General features: G+C 55.2%; 8 protein-coding genes across 8 annotated transcripts; 5 read left to right on the top strand and 3 right to left on the bottom strand.

The window, feature by feature from the left end:
* Window positions 1-254: 254 nt before the first annotated feature.
* On the top strand, window positions 255-1211 carry PHYSODRAFT_479881 (hypothetical protein; the record flags this gene model as incomplete). The annotated part of the gene is made up of 1 exon (XM_009519838.1): window positions 255-1211. The coding sequence occupies one exon, from the start codon at window positions 255-257 to the stop codon at window positions 1209-1211; it is 957 nt and encodes a 318-aa protein (XP_009518133.1).
* Window positions 1212-1995: 784 nt separating this feature from the next.
* Window positions 1996-2175, top strand: PHYSODRAFT_392155 (hypothetical protein; the record flags this gene model as incomplete). The annotated part of the gene is made up of 1 exon (XM_009519837.1): window positions 1996-2175. A coding segment is annotated over one exon (180 nt), but the record flags the coding sequence as incomplete, so codon positions are not given.
* A 3305-nt stretch (window positions 2176-5480) lies between these two features.
* PHYSODRAFT_295492 (hypothetical protein) lies at window positions 5481-6437 on the bottom strand (the record flags this gene model as incomplete). The annotated part of the gene is made up of 1 exon (XM_009519836.1): window positions 5481-6437. One exon carries the CDS (start codon window positions 6435-6437, stop codon window positions 5481-5483), a length of 957 nt encoding a protein of 318 aa, XP_009518131.1.
* Window positions 6438-12178: 5741 nt separating this feature from the next.
* On the top strand, window positions 12179-12907 carry PHYSODRAFT_483552 (hypothetical protein; the record flags this gene model as incomplete). Its single annotated transcript, XM_009519835.1, has 1 exon — window positions 12179-12907. The coding sequence occupies one exon, from the start codon at window positions 12179-12181 to the stop codon at window positions 12905-12907; it is 729 nt and encodes a 242-aa protein (XP_009518130.1).
* Window positions 12908-13273: 366 nt separating this feature from the next.
* PHYSODRAFT_554494 (hypothetical protein) lies at window positions 13274-15256 on the bottom strand (the record flags this gene model as incomplete). The annotated part of the gene is made up of 2 exons (XM_009519834.1): window positions 13274-14839; window positions 14885-15256. 2 exons carry the CDS (start codon window positions 15254-15256, stop codon window positions 13421-13423), a joined length of 1791 nt encoding a protein of 596 aa, XP_009518129.1. The 3' UTR covers window positions 13274-13420.
* A 722-nt stretch (window positions 15257-15978) lies between these two features.
* Window positions 15979-17667, bottom strand: PHYSODRAFT_486427 (hypothetical protein; the record flags this gene model as incomplete). Its single annotated transcript, XM_009519833.1, has 2 exons — window positions 15979-17457; window positions 17554-17667. The coding sequence occupies 2 exons, from the start codon at window positions 17665-17667 to the stop codon at window positions 15979-15981; spliced, it is 1593 nt and encodes a 530-aa protein (XP_009518128.1).
* Window positions 17668-18415: 748 nt separating this feature from the next.
* On the top strand, window positions 18416-19747 carry PHYSODRAFT_482015 (hypothetical protein; the record flags this gene model as incomplete). Its single annotated transcript, XM_009519832.1, has 1 exon — window positions 18416-19747. One exon carries the CDS (start codon window positions 18416-18418, stop codon window positions 19745-19747), a length of 1332 nt encoding a protein of 443 aa, XP_009518127.1.
* Window positions 19748-20085: 338 nt separating this feature from the next.
* On the top strand, window positions 20086-20771 carry PHYSODRAFT_539398 (hypothetical protein; the record flags this gene model as incomplete). Its single annotated transcript, XM_009519831.1, has 1 exon — window positions 20086-20771. A coding segment is annotated over exon 1 (681 nt), but the record flags the coding sequence as incomplete, so codon positions are not given.
* Between the last annotated feature and the right edge of the window lie 1063 nt (window positions 20772-21834).

The following is a 21834-nucleotide window of genomic DNA, read 5'->3' as shown; positions in this document are numbered from 1 at the left end:
GGCTAAAGCACTGGGAAGATCGACCGCATACGCCGATGAGTGCGCTCAGCAGACATGCCTATGCGCGGTAATGTCACACTATGCATCCCGGTCGGTCAACTTCAGCCACGTGGAAATGCTCTCGATGCATTATCAACTGACCTCGAGATCGCCTCCACCGCGTTGCATCCCGGCGTGTTCCGCTCAATTTGCAATTTGCATCAAGCATCGCAAGCAAGCTTCGAGTCCCCGACTCTCCTCCACCCACCCTCACCATGACCAAGTTCGTCCTCACCGGCTCCGACGGCAACCTCGGCCGCGTTGCAGCTGACTTCGCCATCGAGATCCTCAAGCCCGAGGACCACCTCGTGCTGACGAGCTACAAGCTCGAGGCGATCCCTGAAGACGTGGTGGCTGGATGGCGGGCCAAGGGCGCTGAGGTCGTCGCTGCCAGCTACGACGACGTGGAAGGCATGAAGAAGGTCTTCGACGGCGCCGAGGCTGTGGGCTTCATCTCCACGTGGCTCTTCGGTGACGGTCGCCGTAACCAGGCCCGCAATGTCTGCGCTGCCGCCAAGGCCGCCGGCGTCAAGCGCGTGTGCTACACGTCCTTTGTCGGTGCCGGTTGCGAGACGGTCGACGAGGAGATCCCGTTTCTCCCGCGCGACCACCACTTCGTGGAGAAGATCGTCAAGGAGTCCGGTCTGCAGTGCAACATCCAGCGCAACTGGCTGTACATGGACAACATCCCCACGCTGTTTCCGCCGTCCTGGAAGTTCTGCGGCGACAAGTGGCTTTCCAACAGCCACGACACCCCTAGAGCTTACGTGGCTCGTGAAGACTGTGGGCGTATACTGGCCGCCATTCTGCTCGGACGCGGTGAGCCTAATAAGGTGTACGACGTCACGGGCCCCGAGCTCGTGCAGCAGAAGGACCTGATGGAGTGGATGTGCCAGCAGACCGGCTGCAAGTGCGAGTACGTCGACATGCCCGACGAGGAGCTGACCCAGTGGTGGCTGGACCGCGGTCTGCCCACGGATATGGCGACTGGCGACTTCTCCCAGCTGCCCATGAAGCTGTGCATTGGCGACGCAATCTGCTGCGGTGAGATGCTGGGCAACGGCTCCATGAACTCCGTGTCCGACACGGTGGAGAAGCTCACCGGCCGCAAGCCCGCCCGCTACCAGGACTACCTGCTCAAGTACAAGAGCATCTTCCCCAAGCCCGAGTAAACGTGGTGCGTTGCATTATAGTCGACTCGGCTGAATAGTGTAGTGCAGTAAGTGAGAGATTTAAGCAGAAATGCACAACAAATTGCTTTTACTTCCTCATCGTTCCGAGGTTTCGAATTGGTTGGTGTTTTATCCTGGCGCGCTGGTGCACTCGGGGATAAATTCCGATACCGTATACTTAAGTACTGCACTATGCTAATGTCTTGCGTGGGTGTGTGTATCACGACCAGCATCTGAAAAGACTGAACATGATGAGCAAAACAATTATTTGCCAACAATTTTCATTTCGTTAAAATCCAGAGAGCTATTGGAAACAATCCAAAATATTGTGGGATAAAAAGGAAGGGGGATTTGCAATTTGGTCAGATTTTCAGATTTTAATTGGAAATTCATGAGTGCAAATTCCCCAGATTATCGTGACAAACTCCCAGCTATTCTAAGAGGGCTATAGTGTGCGCCACGCGGGGCCTAGAGCCTCAACCTGCCGCCCCTTGCGTCCCTGCATCGCGCCCAAGTTCTCAAGCCCCGATCACTCGGCTCTGAGAGGTCTACGGAGGCAGAGGAGACCAGGATTTCAAGTCATTCGCGCCACCCGAGAACTATCGCATGGGAGGAGAAGATGCTGGCGGCGCTGCGAGTTTACAAGGAGATGAACGGGGACAGCACCTTAGTCCCTCGCTCACTCGTTGTCCCGTCAGGTGACACTCGCTGGCCGCTTGTGGCGTGGGGATACCGACTGGGAGAAGGTGTCCATGATCTGCGCCAACGAGCTAGGAAGCGCGAGCTTTCGCCTCAGATGAGCACCCAGCTGAAGGAGCTCAACTTCGCCTTCAACGCCCCTCAATTCCAGCGGGACGAAATCATTATGCCGGCTCTGCGTCACTTTCACCAAGTACATGGCCACACTGACGTCCCCACCGTCTTCTTCGTCCCGGATGGCGACGACGCGTGGCCACGGATGGCTTGGAATTGCTCGCTGGGTCGAACGGTTGATCACATCCGGAATGGAAACGGGTTTGCACCACAAGTGGCGGCGTCCGAGCAAGAGCTCCCCACGCATCTTCAGGCCACGGGGACGCGCGTGGCACCTTGAACGGCCTCTCCACGATGCAGTGGTGGTGGATCTGGCGGAAAACCTTGAGCGCCGGAATTATTTTTTTATTCCAGTCTCGATCAACGATCGGCATGTCCAAGCAAAACTTCATCTGCCTGATTCGCGCTTGGCTCGGTCATTAAGGGGGTGTGAATGAGAAGGTGCTATACGGAGTTCGCTGCTCGAGACAAGGATATTCTGAACGAAATTGGATTCGCATGGGATCGCGACGCCTCCACTTGGAATGAGCGTGTTATTCCCGCGCTACAAACCTACGTCGCTAAGTTCGAGACTTGTCGGATGTCGCAGAAGTTCATTGTACCTGCGCGAGAGCCGTGGCCCAAGAGTGCTTGGAACATGGCGCTTGGGATGCAAGCGTACCGGATGAGATACATTATTTCGCGAATATCGGGCGTGACGCGGACCGGCTGAAAGAGTTGGGGTTCGACTTCGAGCTGACTGAGCAAGCGTGGAAGAAACGAGTGGAGATCTACCAGACCACTTTTGGTTACAAGAAAGTCCCGCACGACTTCGTGATTCCGTCGCAGGCTCCGTGACCGGAGAAGATGTGGGGGGTTAACCTCGGTGTGTTTGTGGAGAGAAATACGTGGCCCAGAGAGAAGGTTGGTAACGTGCGCCACTAGGTTTGAGATGCGTATTTTAATACGCATCTAATTAAAATTCACCTTACGTGAGTTTCTCTTTGGAATATGCTTCTCTCTCTCCTAACCCAAATTCCAAGTCAATCCATATACATGTAATTTTTGCTGGGCTACGCCCGTAACAGGTTTTCGTACAGGGGCACGACTGAGCCGTCTTCGTCTTCAAGAACAACACACGTACAATGCATGTAAGGCTCTTCCGATGTGTTTCTGTGTTGGGTACTACAATACTCCCGACTTCGATAATGCAGCGAGCAAAAGATCTTTGTACGTCGAGGCAACCGTGGCATAGATTTTCACATCTTCGAGTCTGGGGAAGTCATCTTCGGCCACGATCTCTTTCCATCCAGACCCGAGAAAGTACCAAAATGGAAGGTGGTATCCTCAAGTTTACGGCCTGATTAGTTTTAGTCTTTAATTTTGCTAGATCCAGAGAACAATTCGATATATTTCACAAATGTTGATCGGATAAATACAAAATCCATTTCTTGGACGCGCACATCTCCTTTTTCAATACATGTAGTTAACTGATATGAAACGCATTACCAAGATCTTACCCGTTGAAAACAGAAGCAACCCATGTATTCCCAATAAAAAAATTGAAGACGATCAGTCCCGCTTCTTCTGCAAGCCGACGCGCATCTTATGGGTCTGCAACCAGTACGTGAACAATCAATCCCAGAAGGTTCACTATGAAGTCGTACGTACTGAAAAATCAGTCGATTCTCTCGAGCGTCTCCATGTCATTACGAATCCGCGCTTCTTCCTTCCGTTTTTCATACTCCGCCCCTCGCAGCAGAGATGAGATTTCGGCACTATTAGCACCCCCATTAACGATCATCGCGGAGGCAGCTTTGATCTCAGAAGGCGAGCAGCGGCCGACAAGCAGTCTCACAACAGACGCGTAATCGTTTTGCACAGCGTACCGCAATGCGTCGCTGATATCGTTTTGCCGATACTCGCGCGAACGCAGCAGCAACTTTACAACGTGAGTACGTCCCACGGCTGCTTCGTCTAGCGCTTGTTCCCAGTCACCTCGAGTCCAATTGCGGCAAAGCAGCCTCTCCACCAGCTTGAAATGACCGTTCGCTATCGCCAAATCTACTGCCTCATTCGAGCAGCGCCCAAAGCCATAGTTGGCTTCGAGCCACATCACGACGACGAAATGCCCGTTCACCACAGCTCCATCCATTGCCGCCATTGTGCAGCCTTCCGTGCGCGTATCGTGCAGCCACTTCACAATATCAAGTCGGCCTCTCCCTGTAGCGCCGTCCATCGCCTTCTCGGTCCAGCGTCGAGTTTCTCCATGCACTTGAACAACAAGTTGCCAGTCGTTGTAAACTGCAGCGTCGATGGTATCAGGCATCAAGAAGTCGTTAATTGTCTTGCACACGTGCGGGAATTCCTCGACCCATTCAGGAAAGATCAAACCAATGCACAGCAGCTGCGGTTCCTCCATCCTTCGGCAAAGTTCGTAATGCCTAGGAAAGCAAGCTGTCGCCCTGACACAGTTCGAGCACCCTCTTACTTTTACATAAGAGCAGTGGAATATTTGTTTCCCTTTATCTCCGAGGTTCGTCTTAGTTAACGGCACGACCTAGACGCCCTTGGCAACGGTCTCTTGCAGCCCCAATATGTGGCCCTCTTAGCCGACAACTTGTCAGCAAAAACCTGGTCGGTGTATGAATTGAAGTGCACACAGTACAGCACAACACAGAGGTCGGAAAATAAAATATCATATTGTATTTTGTTTTTGAAGTCTCAGTTATAATCATTGCAATACAGGGTCAGCCAATAATACAGTATTTCACAATTATTGGCAATAAATATATACGGAATGTTCGTAATAAGCTTAGTTTTTGTATGGGCGCAAGTGTGGATATTGTATTGGGACAATTTTCCATTGACGGGAGCATCCTAAAGCAATAATAAATTATTCCGTGCTAAAAATGCAATAACTATTGTATTGATATTATTTTTTCCAACCCCTGCCACAACATGCCGGATCCTTCTACAACTTTTCAAAACGGATATTGTGTGTTCTGTTCCAAATTTCCATGGGCGGTTTGCTGAACCGCCCGAGCCAAATCTCCGGCCAATCTCCGGGGCCACTAGGATTGGTTATGGTCACCCTTTTAAGTACGAATTGGCCTTGACATGCGGGCACTTGGACCATATGGTTTGGGCCCGGAGATTGGGCAAATGACTTGAGTTTTGTATTTGGCGATTGGAGCGGGGTCTCCAAACCGCCGCGATTTGGAAATTTTGACCGGAATTCACAATAGTATCCACGGAACAACCAAACACTAAGAAAACTGCAAGTTGATTTCCGACTAGGTTATCGTTGTCGTTAGCCTAGAGGTTAAGTGATATCGATGCGATGCCAGAACAAGACGCAAGACAGTTCTTAGCTCGATATTTGTGAGGTACCGGCAAGCACAAACAACAATGTACTAAATCCAAGATATTTTTCGTTTTTAGGATGGCAGCATTAACGCAACATACACTTTCCGTTTAGTCGGACTTCGGGAAGATGTCCTTGTACTTGATCATGGCGTCCTTCCAGTTGGTGGGTTTGCGGCCCGTGAGCTTCTCCACGGCATCCGACGCCGGGGTCATGCAGCTGTTGGCGACCATCTCGCCGGAGCACAGCAGGTCGCCAATGCAGAGCTTCATCGGGAGCTGCGAGAAGTCGCCGTACACGTCCTTGGGCAGACCGCGGTCCAGCCACCACTTCTTGAGCTCCTCGTCGGGCATGTCCACCATCTCGCCGTTGTATCCAACCTCGGAGCTCATGAACTCGAAGATCTCCTCGTGCGAGACAGCGTCGGGGCCCGTGATCTCGTACGCCGTCTTCGGCTCGCCCTTACCTAGCAACAGCGCACCGAGAACGCGGCCGCAGTCGTCGCGGGACACGTAGCAGCCCTTCTGGCCGTGGCTGTTGGTCAGCCACTTGTCACCGCAGAACTTCCACGACAGAGCGAAGTACATGGGGATGTTGTCGGTGTAGAGGCAGTTGCGCTGGATGTTGTACTGCAGTCCCGTCGCGTAGACAAGCTGCTCGATGTAGTGGGGGTTACGCAACAGGAACGGAATGTCCTCCTCCGTCTCGGCCTCAACGCCGGCACCGGCACCCGAAGTGTAGCAGAAGCGCTTGACTCCGACCTCTTTGGCCACGTCGAGCGCGTTCTTGATCTGGTGGCGGCGACGGTCTCCGATGAGCCACGTTGAGATGGTGGCCACGGCGTCTGCGCCCTTGAACGCCTTGCGCATGCTCTCAACGTCGTCGTAGCTGGCCGACACGACCTCGACGCCCTTGCTGCGCCAGTGCGCCACCTTCTCAGCCGGAATCTTGTCGAGGCTGCTGCTCGCGAACACGAGTTGGTCGTCGGCCTTGGCGATCTCGACGGCGAAGTCGGCCGCAGCGCCGCCGACGTTGCCGCCAGCTCCCATGAGAACGAACTTGCCCATTGTTGTGTTGGATGAAAGTTGTAGCTTGGTGCTTGGTGGTGCAATTGGGAAATGGTCGACACTGCTGCCGCAGTGACCGCGCGCGTGCGTGGGGCACGTGCACGAGGAGTGTCATTTCAAATCGCGTTCCCTCTCCGGGAAAAGATCGTTCGTTCACTATGGTCGTGTCGTGGACGGCAGAGACCGGAATCACTGCGGCCTCATTGATGAGAGAGACATCAAGTGATGTACATATCACCCATGACGGGGAGGGGGATAAGATAACTACAGGCGTCCCCGGCCTACTTCTCTGGCCCACTTAACCCTTCTAGCCCCAGACCTTATTATGTATCCTACAGAATAAGCATTAGACTTGATTAGAGTATACTTCAAAACCTGTCAAAGATTTGCTGTTGGAAGCCCTTTCGCATCTTGCGGTCAAGCGCTGGGTACATTGTGCACAGAAAAGCTACGAAAGTGAACAAAACATGCTCAATGTATCCACCATATGCCGAAATGGCGAGCTTCTATTGGTCGTGGCGAGCGTAGAGCACGCTCAAAACCTGCTACATGGTAATACCTTGCAAGGCTGCTAAGGCAGCATATTTCGGCTTCAGCCACCCATCTTCGACACGTCGCGATAAACGCGGAGGAAGAAATCGCCCTGTTCCTAACTGACGTAGTGAGGAGGAACTGGGCGAATTCTTCCTTGTGCTTGACATTAGCGCATCATTAGATTTCTTTAGCCCACCTAACAAGCTTGTTACGATTGTCTCTCTAACAACACCAGGGAGCTTGCATGCTCAATAGCCCGTAATGACACGCACTACACACGGTTCCTCTTGTACGAAACAGGACAATATATGATATTCATGCCAACGTCTACTTCTTCCTTTACATGCGCACGCTCTTCAATGTTCGCGCCAGCCGTGGGTCATCTTCGCCATTTTGGCAGCCTCCGTTTTGCTCTGTAGCCTCCGGCACTGTCGCTCCATTCCTGCCGCTTTCATCGGTACCTCCGTCGTAGCCTCTGTCCCTTCTTCTGTAATCTCCGGTGTAACCTCATCACACGGAGAGCTTCTTCTGTAGCATCCGCCGTAGCATCTACCGCTTCTTCTGTAGTCTCCGGTGTAGTCACACCATGAGGAGCGCTTCTTCTGTAGCCTCTTGAGTAGCCACTGCATCAGCTACAATATAGCGGTAGACCCGGCTGTAGCCGGCTTCGTAGGAACCGATGAGGTTGTGCGCTGACTCCGCAATCGATCTGCCAATCGGGCCACACGCGAGAGCTCATAGCGTCGTCTAGGTCGGATCACCAGGTCTGGTAATCAACATCGCAACGTAGAATCAATATACCACTAGTACAATGTTACAGAGCAAAGTACGCGCTCTCGCTTACCTGTAGATCACAATGGCGCTCATCATGATCGTCTTCGGCCATGGTCCTTGTCCACTTTGGCGCGCTCGACGAGCCCCAACAAAGCTTGCATTGCGACATCTTGAACAGCGCAGTTTCGGAATGAAGGAAAGTACGAGTGGCTGACACGCGGCGGTTTTAGGCTTCCACCCGAATTTTCAAACCTGTTGGTGGTTTATACTCGTCCGTCTATTACCGCGGAATAAACCCCGTTTATCTTCCCATCACTAATCTAACAGGAAGATGTGCACAATACCGGCTATACAAACATCCATATGCGAAGATCGAAAGAGAGGACAAGTTTGCTGGATATTATGTCCTGTGACAATGCTTATCTTGTAGGATACAGAATACGGGGTTAGAGGGGTTAAGAAACAACATTCAGCATTAAACCTCAATTTGATGTGGACCACATGTCACATATGATTGGGTGTAATCAACTGTTTCAGCTTACTATTGGCCAAAATAAATGGGTCCGCGCATGTCGAGATAATCGCGTAGAAAAACCTCAAAACTGTAGCCCTTCTAACTCGTCTCCAACAGGCGCTACAACATCGACAACCGAACATAAGGGTAAAGCAGTCACTCGCGATTACGGTGATATTTTATTTTCTAATATCGCTAATTTTTGACGGCACCTCGCTAAAAAACCTAATGTTGCCTAAAACGGACCTCAGATAAAAGGCTGTTTCTCTTTTCTTTCTGCTGCTAGATTTTTTTAAATCATAGCGTAAAACGGAGCAAATGCGCAGCTTTCGGTTGAGGTATTGCGAGTCGCCAAACGATTTTTTTGGGCCAGAGAAGTATTCGCCACAGTGGTACTTATGATGTTTGCGAATCAACAAGATTCACGGGGTCTGAACATAGATGAGTATGTACTGAGTTACTACAAGCTTAGCTGTGGAGGTATTGATGCAACGTGCCACTTGTCGCAGTAGGTCTCGCTGTACACGCATCTAAGTCAATATGTTTGCAGAGTAGCGAGGTACATTAAAATATACAGCCGGGACTAGCCCGGGGACAGCTTTGAGTGGGAGGGCGCAGCTCGCCCGTGGCCAAAACCATCTTCTTCGGTGCACCGCCCGACTGCGCCTGTACTGTAGTACAGAAGCTCACGATGATATATTGTTGTCTTATCCAAGAATTCCTTTCTGAGCTGAGTCCTGCTGCTTCTGCAAACTTCGTAATAATTACTCAAAAAAGTAAAAAAAATGTACGTCGAGGCATGCTGCAGTATGTCTGGGAGATCGATTGTCGAATGTCCCTCCGTCCCGGTCTCTGCAATTCTGGCGGGCTTCAACGTGGTCGTCCCGATGGATCTTGGATGTGAACCCGCACGCACTTCAAAGTGCCCCCTGTTTTTCATACTCGTGTCTTTGAGTCCGTACACGACCGAAGGCTTACCATCCATCCACTCTACAGACGAGCACAACATCGCAGCTTCATCAAGAATGGTCAAGCCCGTTCTTCATCAAACGCGCCAAGCGTGACAGAGTGGTCAAAAGGCTGTTTCACTACCCAAGAAGCTACTGTAAGCACTCTGTAAGCTCGAAATGCCTTCAGGACTCGATCATTCTGCAGATGCCACTACCATTCAACACGCACTACATCGTAGAATACATCTACGATGAGCATAAACAGTTAACATTTCTCGCCTTCCTCACGACCTAATTCATCGACTGTGGAATCCCCATGGGTGAGAGTCTAACCAAGAAGGTCTCGACTTCGTTGGTGTCCAGAAACCCACTGCGACCGATGGCGGCAACATCGAACTCAGCGAGCAACGAATGCCTCCGAACGCGAGCTCCTTCAACGTAATTGCGATGGATTCGACGTTGAAGTTGTCCTAACCGAACGCATTGGGTGGACCTGCCCCAGTTCGTGTCAGTGTTGACGTCGGAAACGCCGCCTCAAGTCTACCGCTGGACAAGAATCGCTGCAGACTTGCCTGTATACCTTCTCTCCGGGGTGAAAGGCGGGTTTTGCATGCGCGCTCGGTGACACACAAGGGATTGCGCCTCCGACTCCACTGGATCGGCAGCTCCGGTTGAAGAGGTTGCGCCCCTGAAGGGATTCGCCAATTTTCCAGAAGCTGCGCCAAGAGGCAAAAAGATCCGACCGTCACCGCAGCTGGGCTCTCTGCAGCCACGTCAATAACGGATCCCCTGGCCATAACTTCGGTCGCGGATATTCTAGAGCATTCTCTCTCCAGCTTCGCGTTGCCAGACTAACTCGAGGTTCAATTCCAGCATCACCTCCGTGCACCCAGCGAGTTCTCAGTGGCAGCTCGTATAGACGCTCGGACATCAGTGCTAGCCCCACCATTATCCTTCTTTTTCATTCGAGCCCACTAAAAATCTCCGACAGCGAAGCCATCCACGGGTGGATCCGCAGCGATTCATCATGAGATCTGATCAGAACTCACTCTGGAAAAGGTGATATGCTAGTCAGACGAGTTCCGAGCTGAACTCGCGCCGCTTCGGGTGTTGCTGTTGAAGCGAGTGTTCGGACTCTCTTCGATTTTCGACTGGAGATATCGTCGACAGGCGTTCCGCCGCTTCTCGACCCGATATCTCATTCACCACGGGCGCACATAACGGAGCAGTGGCGTTCGTGGGGCTTGACCATAGTTTTTTAACACCGGTCTGCAACGCTTCCGGTCGCTGAATCAACTTGGGGCTTGCGTTGCTGTTGCGGAATATGCGCCGTAACCTCGTCGTCCGTGAACAATATCACGACTGTGACAAGGAAGCTCGATGTGGAGTTATGCTACTCCTCTAAGCTGTGCGTGTGCAATGTTGACCGTCGAAACGATCCCCGAAGCTGAACTTTCGGCGCCTCTTCTGGTTGGTCCGCCCTTTAAATCCTCTGCTGAACTCGTGAAACCACCGAGTTACTAGTCGACGCGTCAGAAACTGCAAAGCGAGGAAAGGTCGGCACCGCCTCGACGAAATCAGCGGCTCGGCTGTGGGTCCCCCTCCACCCTCCGCCCTCCAGTTGAAGCCTCGGCCGAAAAGATCGTTTCTCGTCGACGTGACAGCCGACAGCCGAGAAAAAACCCAACAGTTTGTAGGGCGGCCTGCTCGCCTTCGACAGCCTCTGCGGCGCTTGACTTATCCAGGCAATCGTTAACTTTAGGATGCATCGACGGTGAGAGTTGGATGGAGGGTTGCTTCGTGTACATGCCATGGTGCACGGGATCATGGAGGCGCTAGCTGCGAGTATGGTATGGTACGCTGCGACTTATTCCGTCGCGCGCGGATGTTCGCCACCTGATACCGAAGCCATTCCTGCAAATACTGCGAGCAGATCTCATGGGTAGGAAATGTGACTTACGTGACTTGTGCGTCACCTCGACAATGGGGCGCTAATCTTCGGTCGTCGACTGGAGATATTGAGGGTAAGGAGCAGAAAGGGTCGCGGATAACAGTGACTCGCCTCCCGCGTCTCTCTTTTCCCTACTAAAGAGGTTGTGATATCTACGCGCTAACAGCAGAAGCCCCCAACAGAGAACGCGCAGTAATCCATAGGCAAAGGCGACGCCATGCACCTGTCTTGCTCCCGAGCGAGTCCAAAGTAGCAGGGCTTCCTCCACCCCACGTGCCGCTTCGGTACCAGCGTAAACAATCGGACGACCACAGTTGCACTCGACTTCAAGTTCAGTTTCGTGCCCCTTCGCGCGCAATGCGCAGTTAATCGCAAAACCGCAAAGGCCCGTACTGCGTCTTGGCTCAGGCCCCAGGCAGCCTGGTCCGCCCTGCAACTGCGCCATCGTCTTGCAGACTGGCCTGCTTGCTTGGGGATAACGGTCCAGGAGCGCAACCAGTCGGCGTCAGAAACTGCCCCCTCTGAAAGGGAGGAAGGGCTCCTCTGGGGCGCTCGCTCACCCATCGCTCCGTTGGCTGCAGCCCACCCGTTTAGCTGGCCAGGGATATGTTCTGGGGAGATTCCGCTCTCTAGAGACCGTGTCCATGCTCGCCTCGGGCAGCGGAAGCTTGAGAAAACTATGGGGTAGTCGTACTTGTGTCCGGGTGGAGGGTGGATCCGCTGCACCATGGACGGCCTGCGTGGTCCTCGCGGTTGCCGTGGCGCTGACCCTCTGACGCCACCGCAGGCCTGGCGTCGGCAAAAAGGCCGACAGCAACGGATGACGCATGTCAAGTGGAATATTCCGTGCTCAGCGACGCCTCTTGAGCCTGTTCGGCCACAAGACAGGCACTAACGTGATGGTAACCTTCCAAAGGGACAGGAAGCTCTCGGTGAACGCGCCAGTCCTGGGCTCACCAGGCTCACATCCCAATTTCCCCACTCTCCCCCAGGAGTACAAACCCCCTACATTACCACCATGATGTCCTTCCGCACATTCCTCCCTCTGTCCCAGCCCAGCTTCGTCGAGATGCCGCAGCTGCTCGGCCTCAAGCCGATCGTCAACACCCCGGAGCTGTCCAAGCCGGTCAACAAGTGCTCCCTCAACTTCATCCTCTCGAGCGAGAAGGCCATCGCGAAGCCAGCGATGCTGCCTTCGTTCCCGTGGACGTCGCCGCAGCGAGGGTCTTCCAACAAGACGTTCGCCCCGGTGCTCGCTCCTCCGTCGGGCCCGTCCAAGATCGCAAAGCGCCGCCGTCTTCAGAATGTCAGCGTGTCCAACGGCAGCACGAAAGTCTCGGGCAAATCTGAAGTGGTGCTCGCCAACGGCACGGTCGTCAAGAAGGGCAGCAAGTACTGCATGGTCGAAGGCTGCACCAGTCGGGCCAAGCACGCTCGCCGCTGCTGGCGTCACGGCGGCTCCGTCAAATGCAAGGTCCCGGACTGCGCCAACCGCGCCAAGACCAAGGGCGTCTGCTGGTCGCACGGCGGCGGCACCCTCTGCTCGTTCAGCGGCTGCACCACCATCTCCGTCTCCAACGGCGTCTGCTGGGCCCACGGCGGCGGCAAGCGCTGCGCGATGGAGGGCTGCGCGCGTCCGGCCTACGAGCGCACCGAGCACCTGTGCACGCTGCACTTCGAGGAGAAGCAGTACATCGCTCAGGTGCACAGCAGCAACGTCCAAGCATGCCACCAGCACCACTGCTAATACCCCGAGTCCTCCACGAACGCCCGCGTCCAGCGGCCGATTTTTGAGGCAGCTCCGAACTTGCTGCCGACAATTCAGATCTTGCACCGAAGCACCTGCATACATCCATACACACACAACACTCCATCGTGAGTACAATTCAGCAATTCCACCCACAGAAGCTAAATAATCCAGAGGGATGAATCAATAAAAGTGTGATCAGAGTTCAGAGAAGACGTGAATGGCCATTTGGGTACTTGTACACACGAGCGGACTGGGGGTAGCCTTCCACGCGAGCTAGTTCACGGTAACTGGGCCGCAATCCTCGCTTTCAAAACGTACGTATAATCTTCCATGAACTCGTGTTCCTTGATGAGCGGAGGTCACATGCGTATCATCTGCACTCCTCAATTGCTGCATCTCTAAAGTAGATAGACCGGGTGCTCTGGGGTTCTTCAGCTGCATCATGCTGGCTGCAACTTGAATCGCGCACTACTGCAGAGCTCGCGGGCCACGCAAATAACTCACTGAGGCTTACGATGCCTCTCCACGTAAAATCGCTTGCTGCTCCTCGAAAGCGCCATAGGTTTGGCGGAAGAGTGGGTGGAAGAAGGCCATCCACTCGTCGTACGGAATGCGCTTGTTCTTCGTGTTGGGGGCCGGATCGTCACCGATGTCCTGGCCTCCACGGAACTCATGCCAGTCGCAGCCAACAAACTGGCACATGTTGCGGTATCCCCAGCGGAACCGCTCCTTGGGGAAGATCTCCACCACCGTCGTCATCGGCCGCGCCCAGATCACGTTCACCAGACCAGCGCCGTGCATGCTAATAATCATATCGCTCTCAATGGTCGTCCGCATCTGCTCCGCCAGCGTCAGGTTCACGTAGTCGATGGATCGAAACTCGACGTTCAGGCCCTTGTACTCGATCCGCATGTTGGCTATCACCTCGTCCTCGTTTACCCACACGCGCTGAAGCGTGCGACCGCCATACGGTCGGCGGGTGATCACCGTCACGATCATGGGGCGAATAGACGTCACTCCAAGCTCGCGCTCCACCTCCGGGGTCACGTTCAGCGTCAGAAGAGACTTGGCGCGAAACGTCTTGATGAGCTCCGACTCGAAGCACGGTTCTCCATCATCCAGGTGCTGCATCATGGGGCCAGACAGCTCGAACGGGGCCACCAAGACATCCCCGCGGAAGTGCACGCGCTTGCCCATCAGCGTCGATCCGTCGACGATCTCGTGGTGCGGCGCCAGAATTCCCTGGTGCAGCGCGTCGATCGGCGACGGGTATCCGCCGTCCAGGTGGATCACGCGAGTCTTGGTGATGTCCCAGCCCAGCGCCTGCAGCATGATCCACGAGTTCAGCGCGTACGAGATCTGGAAGAACGGGTTGTGGTCGTCGCGGCGCGCAATGAGCACGACCGGGTCCTTGAACACGACGGTCTCGTTGCCGTCGGGCGCCCGGAGCGGGTTCTTGACGAAGTCCCAGGGCGAGCGCTTGTTGTTCTCGGGCTTCCGCGGACTGCAGATGGTCGTCATGGGGATGCCGTCCCCGGGCAGCCCCATGAGCGTCGGGTACCAGATCTGCTCGGCCTTGCGCTCCTTGTCGCCCGGCAGCTTGCGGAAGTGGTTGGCCAGCTCGTCGCACGCGCAGTTGACGAGTCTCGGGTTGAAGTTGAACCTGGGGTCGTGCCTTCCGCCGTCCTCGGCCATGCTCTTGATGGGCGCGTGGATGGCGACGCCCACCAGGTCCAGCATGAGGTTCTGGAAGGTCGCGGCCTTGATGCCGCCGCCCACGCGGTACGTGGAGACCTTCGTGGCCTGCTGGGGGCTGACGGGGGCCTGCTTCTGGGCGTCCCAGCCGCCGTTGGCGCAGAAGTTCCTGGCGGCTTTCTGCACGGCCGCGATGATGCCCACGTCGCGCTGCGCGTAGCACTTGTTCTTGGTCTCGAGGCTGCTGTAGTCGTGCGGGGCCTTGGTGCGCTGCACGACGAGCGTCTTGAGTTGCTCCTGCTTCTTGAGTTGCTCCAGCGTCTGTTGCGCCACCACGGGCGCCGTCGTGGGCGCGGCGGCAGTTGCCTTCAAGTTGCCGGACGCGCCGTCGACGTCACTCGCCGTCGTCTTGCCGCTGGTGTAGCCATTGTGACGCACGGGGCCGCGCACGCTGAGCCCTGATTGGCTCTTGGCGCTCGTGCTGAAGCTGCTCGTGGCGGCCGACAGGTCCACGACCCGCGCCACCATCGAGAGCGCGCCCAGCAGCAGCAGCACGAGCGCCAGCGTCTGGATCAGGCGCCGGCGGCCGCCGCGCAGCGCGGCGGGGGACACGGACACGGCCGTGGAGGGCGCCGCGTCGGCCTTGGGCATGGCGGGGGGCGGGGAGAGCGACGGAATGCTGCAGGGCAGGGCCGGTCCGATCCCGATGTGCGCGGTCGGCTTTGGCTCGGAAGAGAGGAGACTTTGGGCTGCTGGATGTGGCGACCGGCGATTGGACGAAAAGACTTTCCGCGAATCGGGGAGCGCGACATGATTAACAGACGACGAGACGACAGGATAGTCGAGCCTGAGGGGGTTGATGTGTTCTGCTCCGACGAAGCGGCCACGTGCTTGGCTGCTGGGCGGCTGGTGCCGTAGCTTACAGCAGATTGTGGGGGCTTAATCTTAAAGACTTATGGAAGTGCTTGGCTGCTCGTGGGGGTCGGCCGCCTTCGGCTGTGTCAGACGACGATAAGACGGCTGGCGTCGAGCAGCGAGAGGAGGAGGACGCCGGGATTTGCACGCTCGACGGATTCTTCTGAAAGTTTGAGAAGGCTCTTCGGATGAGCCCGTGGCAATGCCAATATAGGCAATAGATCGTCAGCGTTTTGTAGACCGTGCACAGATAGATATACGTGCATGAGGACGTGCCGAACTGCGGGATCTCGGTGGCACAATATGTAACCCGGTGGTCTGGTCTTCAACTTCAACAATTTAGTCGTGGCGTCCACTGCTCTGGCACAAGCCTTACAGTAAGGCTGACAAAACTCGCAGCGCGAAATACCACGCAAGTACATGTAATTGGAACGTGTATTATCGAGGCTAGCACTCAACTAATCGTCGCCGCGCAGTACCGCCTGCTGCTCTTCGAACGCTGCGTACGTGCTGTTGAATAGCGGCACGAAAAACTCCATCCACTCGTCGTACGGGATCTTCTTACTCTTGGTGTTCGGCACTGGGTCCTCACCGATGTCCTCTCCGCCTCGGAACTGGTGCCAGTCGCAGCCCACGAATTGGCACAAGTTTCGGTACCCCCAGCGGAATCTCTCCTTGGGGAAGATCTCCAGGATCGTCGTCATTGGGCGCGACCACAGCACGTTGACAAGGCCAGCACCGTGCATGCTGATGATCATGTCACTCTCGATGGTGGTTCTCATCTGCTCGGCGAGCGTCAGGTTCACGTACTCGACAGAGCGGAACACGACGTCCAGGTGCTGATACTCGACGCGAATCTTGTCCATGACCTCGTCCTCATTCACCCACACGCGCTGCAGTACTCGACCTCCGTATGGCCGGCGAGTGATCACCGTCACGATCATCGGGCGAATTGTGGTGACTCCAATCGTGCGTTCAACCTCCGGGGTAATGCCGAGCGACAGCAGCGATTGGGCACGGAAGGTCTTGAGCAGCTCCGAGTCGAAGCACGGCTCGTTGTCATTCAGGTGCTGCATCATTGGGCCGGACAGCTCATAAGGTGCGAGCAGGACGTCTCCACGGAAGTGCACGCGCTTGCCCATAAGCGTGGAGGCTTCAATTAGCTCGTTGTTTGGCGCCAAGAGACCCTGGTGCAACGCGTCGATTGGGGACGGGTAGCCGCCGTCCAGGTGGATCACTTGAGTCTTGGTAAGGTCCCAGCCCAAAGCTTGGAGCATGACCCACGAGTTGAGTGCGTACGATATCTGAAAGAACGGGTTGTGGTCGTCTCGGCGGGAGATGAGCACCACCGGGTTCTCAAACACGACCGTCTCGTTGCCGTCAGGTGCCGTCGTCGGATTCTTCACAAAGTCCCAAGCGGAACGAGTGGGGGGTCTATCGGTCGAGCATATCGAGGTATTGGGAACTCCACTAGGAAACGACATGAGCGACGGCTTCCAGATCTGTTCTCCATTTCGCTCCTGGTCGCCGGGAAGCATGGAGAAATAGTCGGTGAGTTCATCACACGCGCAGTTGATGAGCCGCGGATTGAAGTTGAAGCGCGGGTCGTGCTTGCCGCCGTCCTGCGCCATGCTCGCAATGGGCGCGTTGATCTTGACGTCGATGAGGTCGAGCATGAGGTTCTGGAACGTGGCGCTTTTGATGCCTCCAGGAACTCGGAACGTGGCCACCTTCGTCGCCTTGTTGGGACTCACAGGCTGCTGCTTCTCCTTGTCCCAGCCTCCACTCGTGCAGAAGGTTTTGGCAGCATGCTGAACGGCGCCGATGATGCCAATGTCCCGCTCCATGTAGCACTTGCGCTGTGTCTCCTTGTCGTTGTAGATGTGAGGGGGACGAGTCCGCTGCGTGCCGCGGGTCCTCGATAGATCTAGCTGCTGCTGCAGCCAAAGCGTGTGCTGGGCGTCACTCTGGCGCGCAGGGACGTTGAGCTCTGTCTGGCTCATGAAACCAGTGGTGCTTTCGGACAAGTTTACCACGCGAGACACCATGACCAGCGCGGTCACTAGCAGTAGCACGAGGCCCACCGTCTCCGGTAGGCGGCGGCGAGCGCCGCAGACCATGACGGTCGGCACCTTGTCCTTGATCATGGCGGCGCGATTCAGACTGGCGAAGAGGTTGTAGCGCTCTCCAGCGAAACCAACGGGGAGTTATCGGCCGGCGGTTGCAACTGACCAACCCATCGACTAATGCGACCCTGCAATAATAGCAACCGCTCACTAACCAACCGGGTCCTTCCTGCCTTCTTCAGCGAAGGAGACTGCAACCCCCCCCCCCCCATTGCACCCCAGCGTCGCGGGACTCCATGCCAAAACCATGATACGTGTATTGGACCAAGATACGCTTTCCAAGCTCCAACCGAATACACCATCACTCAAGCGCAGCAGAGGCAGCGGAGGCAATCCTATTTTTGTATTTGGTACGTGGTTAGCATAGGGCCTCGCTCAATCGACGTATTGTATCTGCAAATTGGGCGCGTACTGACAGCGGACACCGTCATGCATGGACATTTTTGTCGGATTGCCTGCACTTCCGACGCTTTTACAGCATACCATCTAGCATATGCCCTTAAATTGATGATCAGTGCCTCAGCACAAGAGCACTTATTTAACACTTCATATTTGTATGGCTCTGACGCTCTTCATTTGTACGTGTAAACACGAACGAATGGTGGTCAAAATACAAACGCTCTAAAGCAACATTTGAGCAACCTAATAGAAGATTACCCGAGTTTGTGTGGTGCCACACTGTTTTTGAGCCGTCAAAAGGCATCGACGAGCTCACAATCCAAACGTCCAAACGGCCGCCTCTTGCGCACTCCACTTCTGCACTGTCACGATGGAGCGCACTTCAACTCTCTTGGCCGTCCTGTACCTCTTCCTGGTGGCCGCAGTGGCCTCCGCTGCCGTCACCTCCTCGGACATCACCCCGTCATCGGACGAACTGCTGGAAAAGACGTGGACGGTCTCCGCTGCGAGCCTCGACAAGCTCGAAGTTCAAGTGGCTGGCAACATGTTCGTGGACTACGACAGTTCCCTCCAGTCTTCTGACGGAGTAGCAGCCAAGGTTGTGATGCGCGCGAGCACATCAAAGCTGCTGGAAGCGGTGGATGTCACGGATATTGGAGGAGACAGTGCTGCTGCTGGCGTGGACAGCGGCGTCCGCTTGCACTACAAGAACCAGCAAGTGCACGTCGAGGGTCTCGTCACGACGCAGATTTTACTGAGCAAGCCTAGTGCTTTACGCTCCGTCAGCGCAACCAATACGCAAAACGTCGTTGTTGGAGAAGACGTCATTGTGAACGATGACAAAGCGGCAAGTCTGCATTTCTCCACGCACGGCAGTGGCCACATCTTCGTCGACTCAGGAGCCAACAGTTCAATTGGGGTGCGCTCGGTCGGCATTGCTGTTTCAGGCGACGGTGGTGTTCAGTTCCAGGCCACGTCACTTAAGGTCGCTGAACTCGTGGTTTCGTTGGTTGGCTCGGCTCACGTAGCTGTGCTGGCTGAGGAGAGCTTCACTGCTAACAAGCTGGAGTCTGCTGTCGCTGGAACTGGTAAGGTCTTTGTGCAGACACCAAGCCTTCAGGTTGAGACGCTCGCAACTGAGATCGTGGGCAACGGCGAGGTTTCGTACGCTACATCGGGCTCTTGCGGCACAGAGAGGATCCGCCTCGCTGCTGAAGGCTCTGTGAACTCTGCGTCCATTGTGTGCAAGGATGCTGATGTAAGCATTATCGGCGTTGGGGAAGTGGTGCTTCAAGCTACAGAGCGGCTATCGGCCACATTACTGCTAACGGGGTCGATCAAGTATGTGAACGGACGCCCCAAGTCGATCCAGACGTCGGGCCTCGTGCTGGAGAACAGCATCCAGCCGGCCGATGCTATCCCGTCCGCGCAGTACGCACCTCTCAGCCCACCCAACCGAGCTGCCACGGGCGTTTTTCTGACTGTGGAGACAGCCAACAACGATGACAGTCCTTACGTCCACGTGCGGCCAGTGATGGAACCGACGATGAGACTGCAGAACTTGAGCTCCTCGCTGCCTGAGAGTATGAGCGCTCTCGTGCTGTTCGAGGTGGCTCTTGTAGCCATGGCGTTCGTCGCCTTCTCCGCGTTCAAGTTCAAGCAGCGCCGGATGCGCAGCAGATACCAGACGCTACTCCCGTGAGTCGGGCCGTGACCGGCACACAGAAAAATCCACGCACACACTGCGTGCTATGAATTGTATCGATAGTAAGTTTTAGCAAACCATGATAATGAGAATTATGCCTTTGATAGTAAGTTTTAGCAAACCATGATAATGAGAATTATAAATCGTCTCTCGCCTCCTGCTCAATTCTGGCAAGTTGTCTGTGCTGGCAAGAACTTCTTCAACAACAACTTGCCTATCAAGCCAGTTCCGTATTTGCACCAATGAAACGCAAAGCTTCACTTGGTGTGGTACACTTCTGTATCCATCAGCTCAGCAGATCCACCGACGCATCAATTGCTGATCTGCATGGGGCTGCGCAATGGAGATTCTGTCCTCCACGAGCGCGTCGGGCTTGGAGATTAACACCACAATTGCAGCCAAGTCGAGGGTGCCTCTCTGGGCCTCTGTGCAATGTGAGGCCGGCAGCAGCCCATCCTGTGATGCCCAACGGGTGGACGCCGTGCGCGTCCAGGGCAGTCGCGACGTGTTCATCCGCTACGAGGCGCCCGACGACGAGCCCAATGGCAGCAATACGGTTGCAAGAGTGCGAGTCATCAAGGGGGACGTCCACGACCCGAAGGACGTTACTGTCCAGCTAAGTACCACAGAGGGTCTCCTCATGCTGGACATCACAGCGTCCAAGAAGACGATCGAAGTGGTGCTGCTACATAAGGACCAATTGCAGCGCCTGGAGAGTCGAGGGTCCGGTGACGTTGTGATTGAGGACAACGTGCTGGCAATAATGGGTCCTGGATTGTCCATCGCTGTGCGTGGCAGTGGCGACGTGTACGTTTCGACCTCGGAGACCGTGCAGGTGGACACTTTAACGTTGAATTCCAAGGGCAGTGGACAGCTGCAAGTCTCCTTCGCGGAGGTGAGAGTGTCTAAGTTCCTGGTGGAGTATTACGCTTCCGGGGACGTTGCGGTGTTCGTCAACTCGGACAGTGATGCGGACAACTTGTCGGTCGTAGCGGAGGGATCAGGAGATGCGTGTCTGAATTGGGGCGCTGCCATGTCGGTGAATCAGTTCGTGGTCCAACAAACCGGAGCTGGCGACTTGTCGGTCGGGCCACGGGGATCTTGTCAGACTGCGAAGGTTTCAATGCAAGGATCGGGTCAACTGGATGTCGGCGGTGTGCAGTGCGATGACGTTGATGTCGATCTCATGGGCAGTGGAGACGTTATCGTGCAAGCTGCCAACTCGCTCGCTGTTGAGGGCTACGGTGATGGAGACGTGAAATTTGCTGGCCAGCCACCGCATGCGTTCACTAGCACGGGGTACTGTCGAGAGCTCGTACCTCCCGGCAAGCTGCAAGCGCCACAAAACTCCAGCGATCAAGGCGAAATACGCTTCGGTCTCAAGTGGCGCCATGATGTCGACAAGTCCTGGGAACGCTGGCGTTGAGCTTGACTCGGCTGAGGGCAGCTCGGATGCAGTCGGCATCGTGTGGAATGGCATCGACCGTGAGAAGGACAACATCGTCCCGCTGGCCGCAGTTATGTTTCTCGTGGCGATGGTACTCCGTTGGTTCAACAACTCTCGTCGTCGAGCTCGAGAGGAACAACGCCAGCCGCTGCTTCAAGCGCAACGGCGCGTGTATGTTTGAAACGTGACGTCGCTATCAAGAAACCTTGATGCCAATTGGCAAGTATTCATGAGGAATTATCAATGAAAATTGAATGAAAGACGGGTATTCCGTCACGAACGACGTTTCTTGAGAGCTCGGGTCTGGAGTTGCAGTGCCAAAAACGCAGCAGACGCGGTACGTTGATCGCACGTCAAATCGCCAGCTGTTCACGCTGTAAACTTCAGCGCGGCGGAGTGCCAAGTCTGAGTGGGTCCTCGTTCTCGCATCTACTCCGAGCGCTGTACGCCAGCTCAACGATGAGTGACACGTTCTCCGTCGACGCAGCTCCGTATTGGACAGTGCATTGCACTCCTAGCGAGGGTCTTTGCGACGAGGACCAAGCTCTCGTTGTTACTGTCACGGGCAGCAACGATGTCGCGCTTCGGTACGAGGCTCTGGACTCGGTGGGGGATGGTGACGTGGCTCGAGTAAAGG

The sequence above is a fragment of the Phytophthora sojae genome (assembly GCF_000149755.1).
Source record: "Phytophthora sojae unplaced genomic scaffold PHYSOscaffold_2, whole genome shotgun sequence".
Lineage (NCBI taxonomy): Eukaryota > Oomycota > Peronosporomycetes > Peronosporales > Peronosporaceae > Phytophthora > Phytophthora sojae.
The sequence above is the reverse complement of the archived record's forward strand: the minus strand, read 5'-3'. Positions and strand labels throughout refer to the sequence as shown.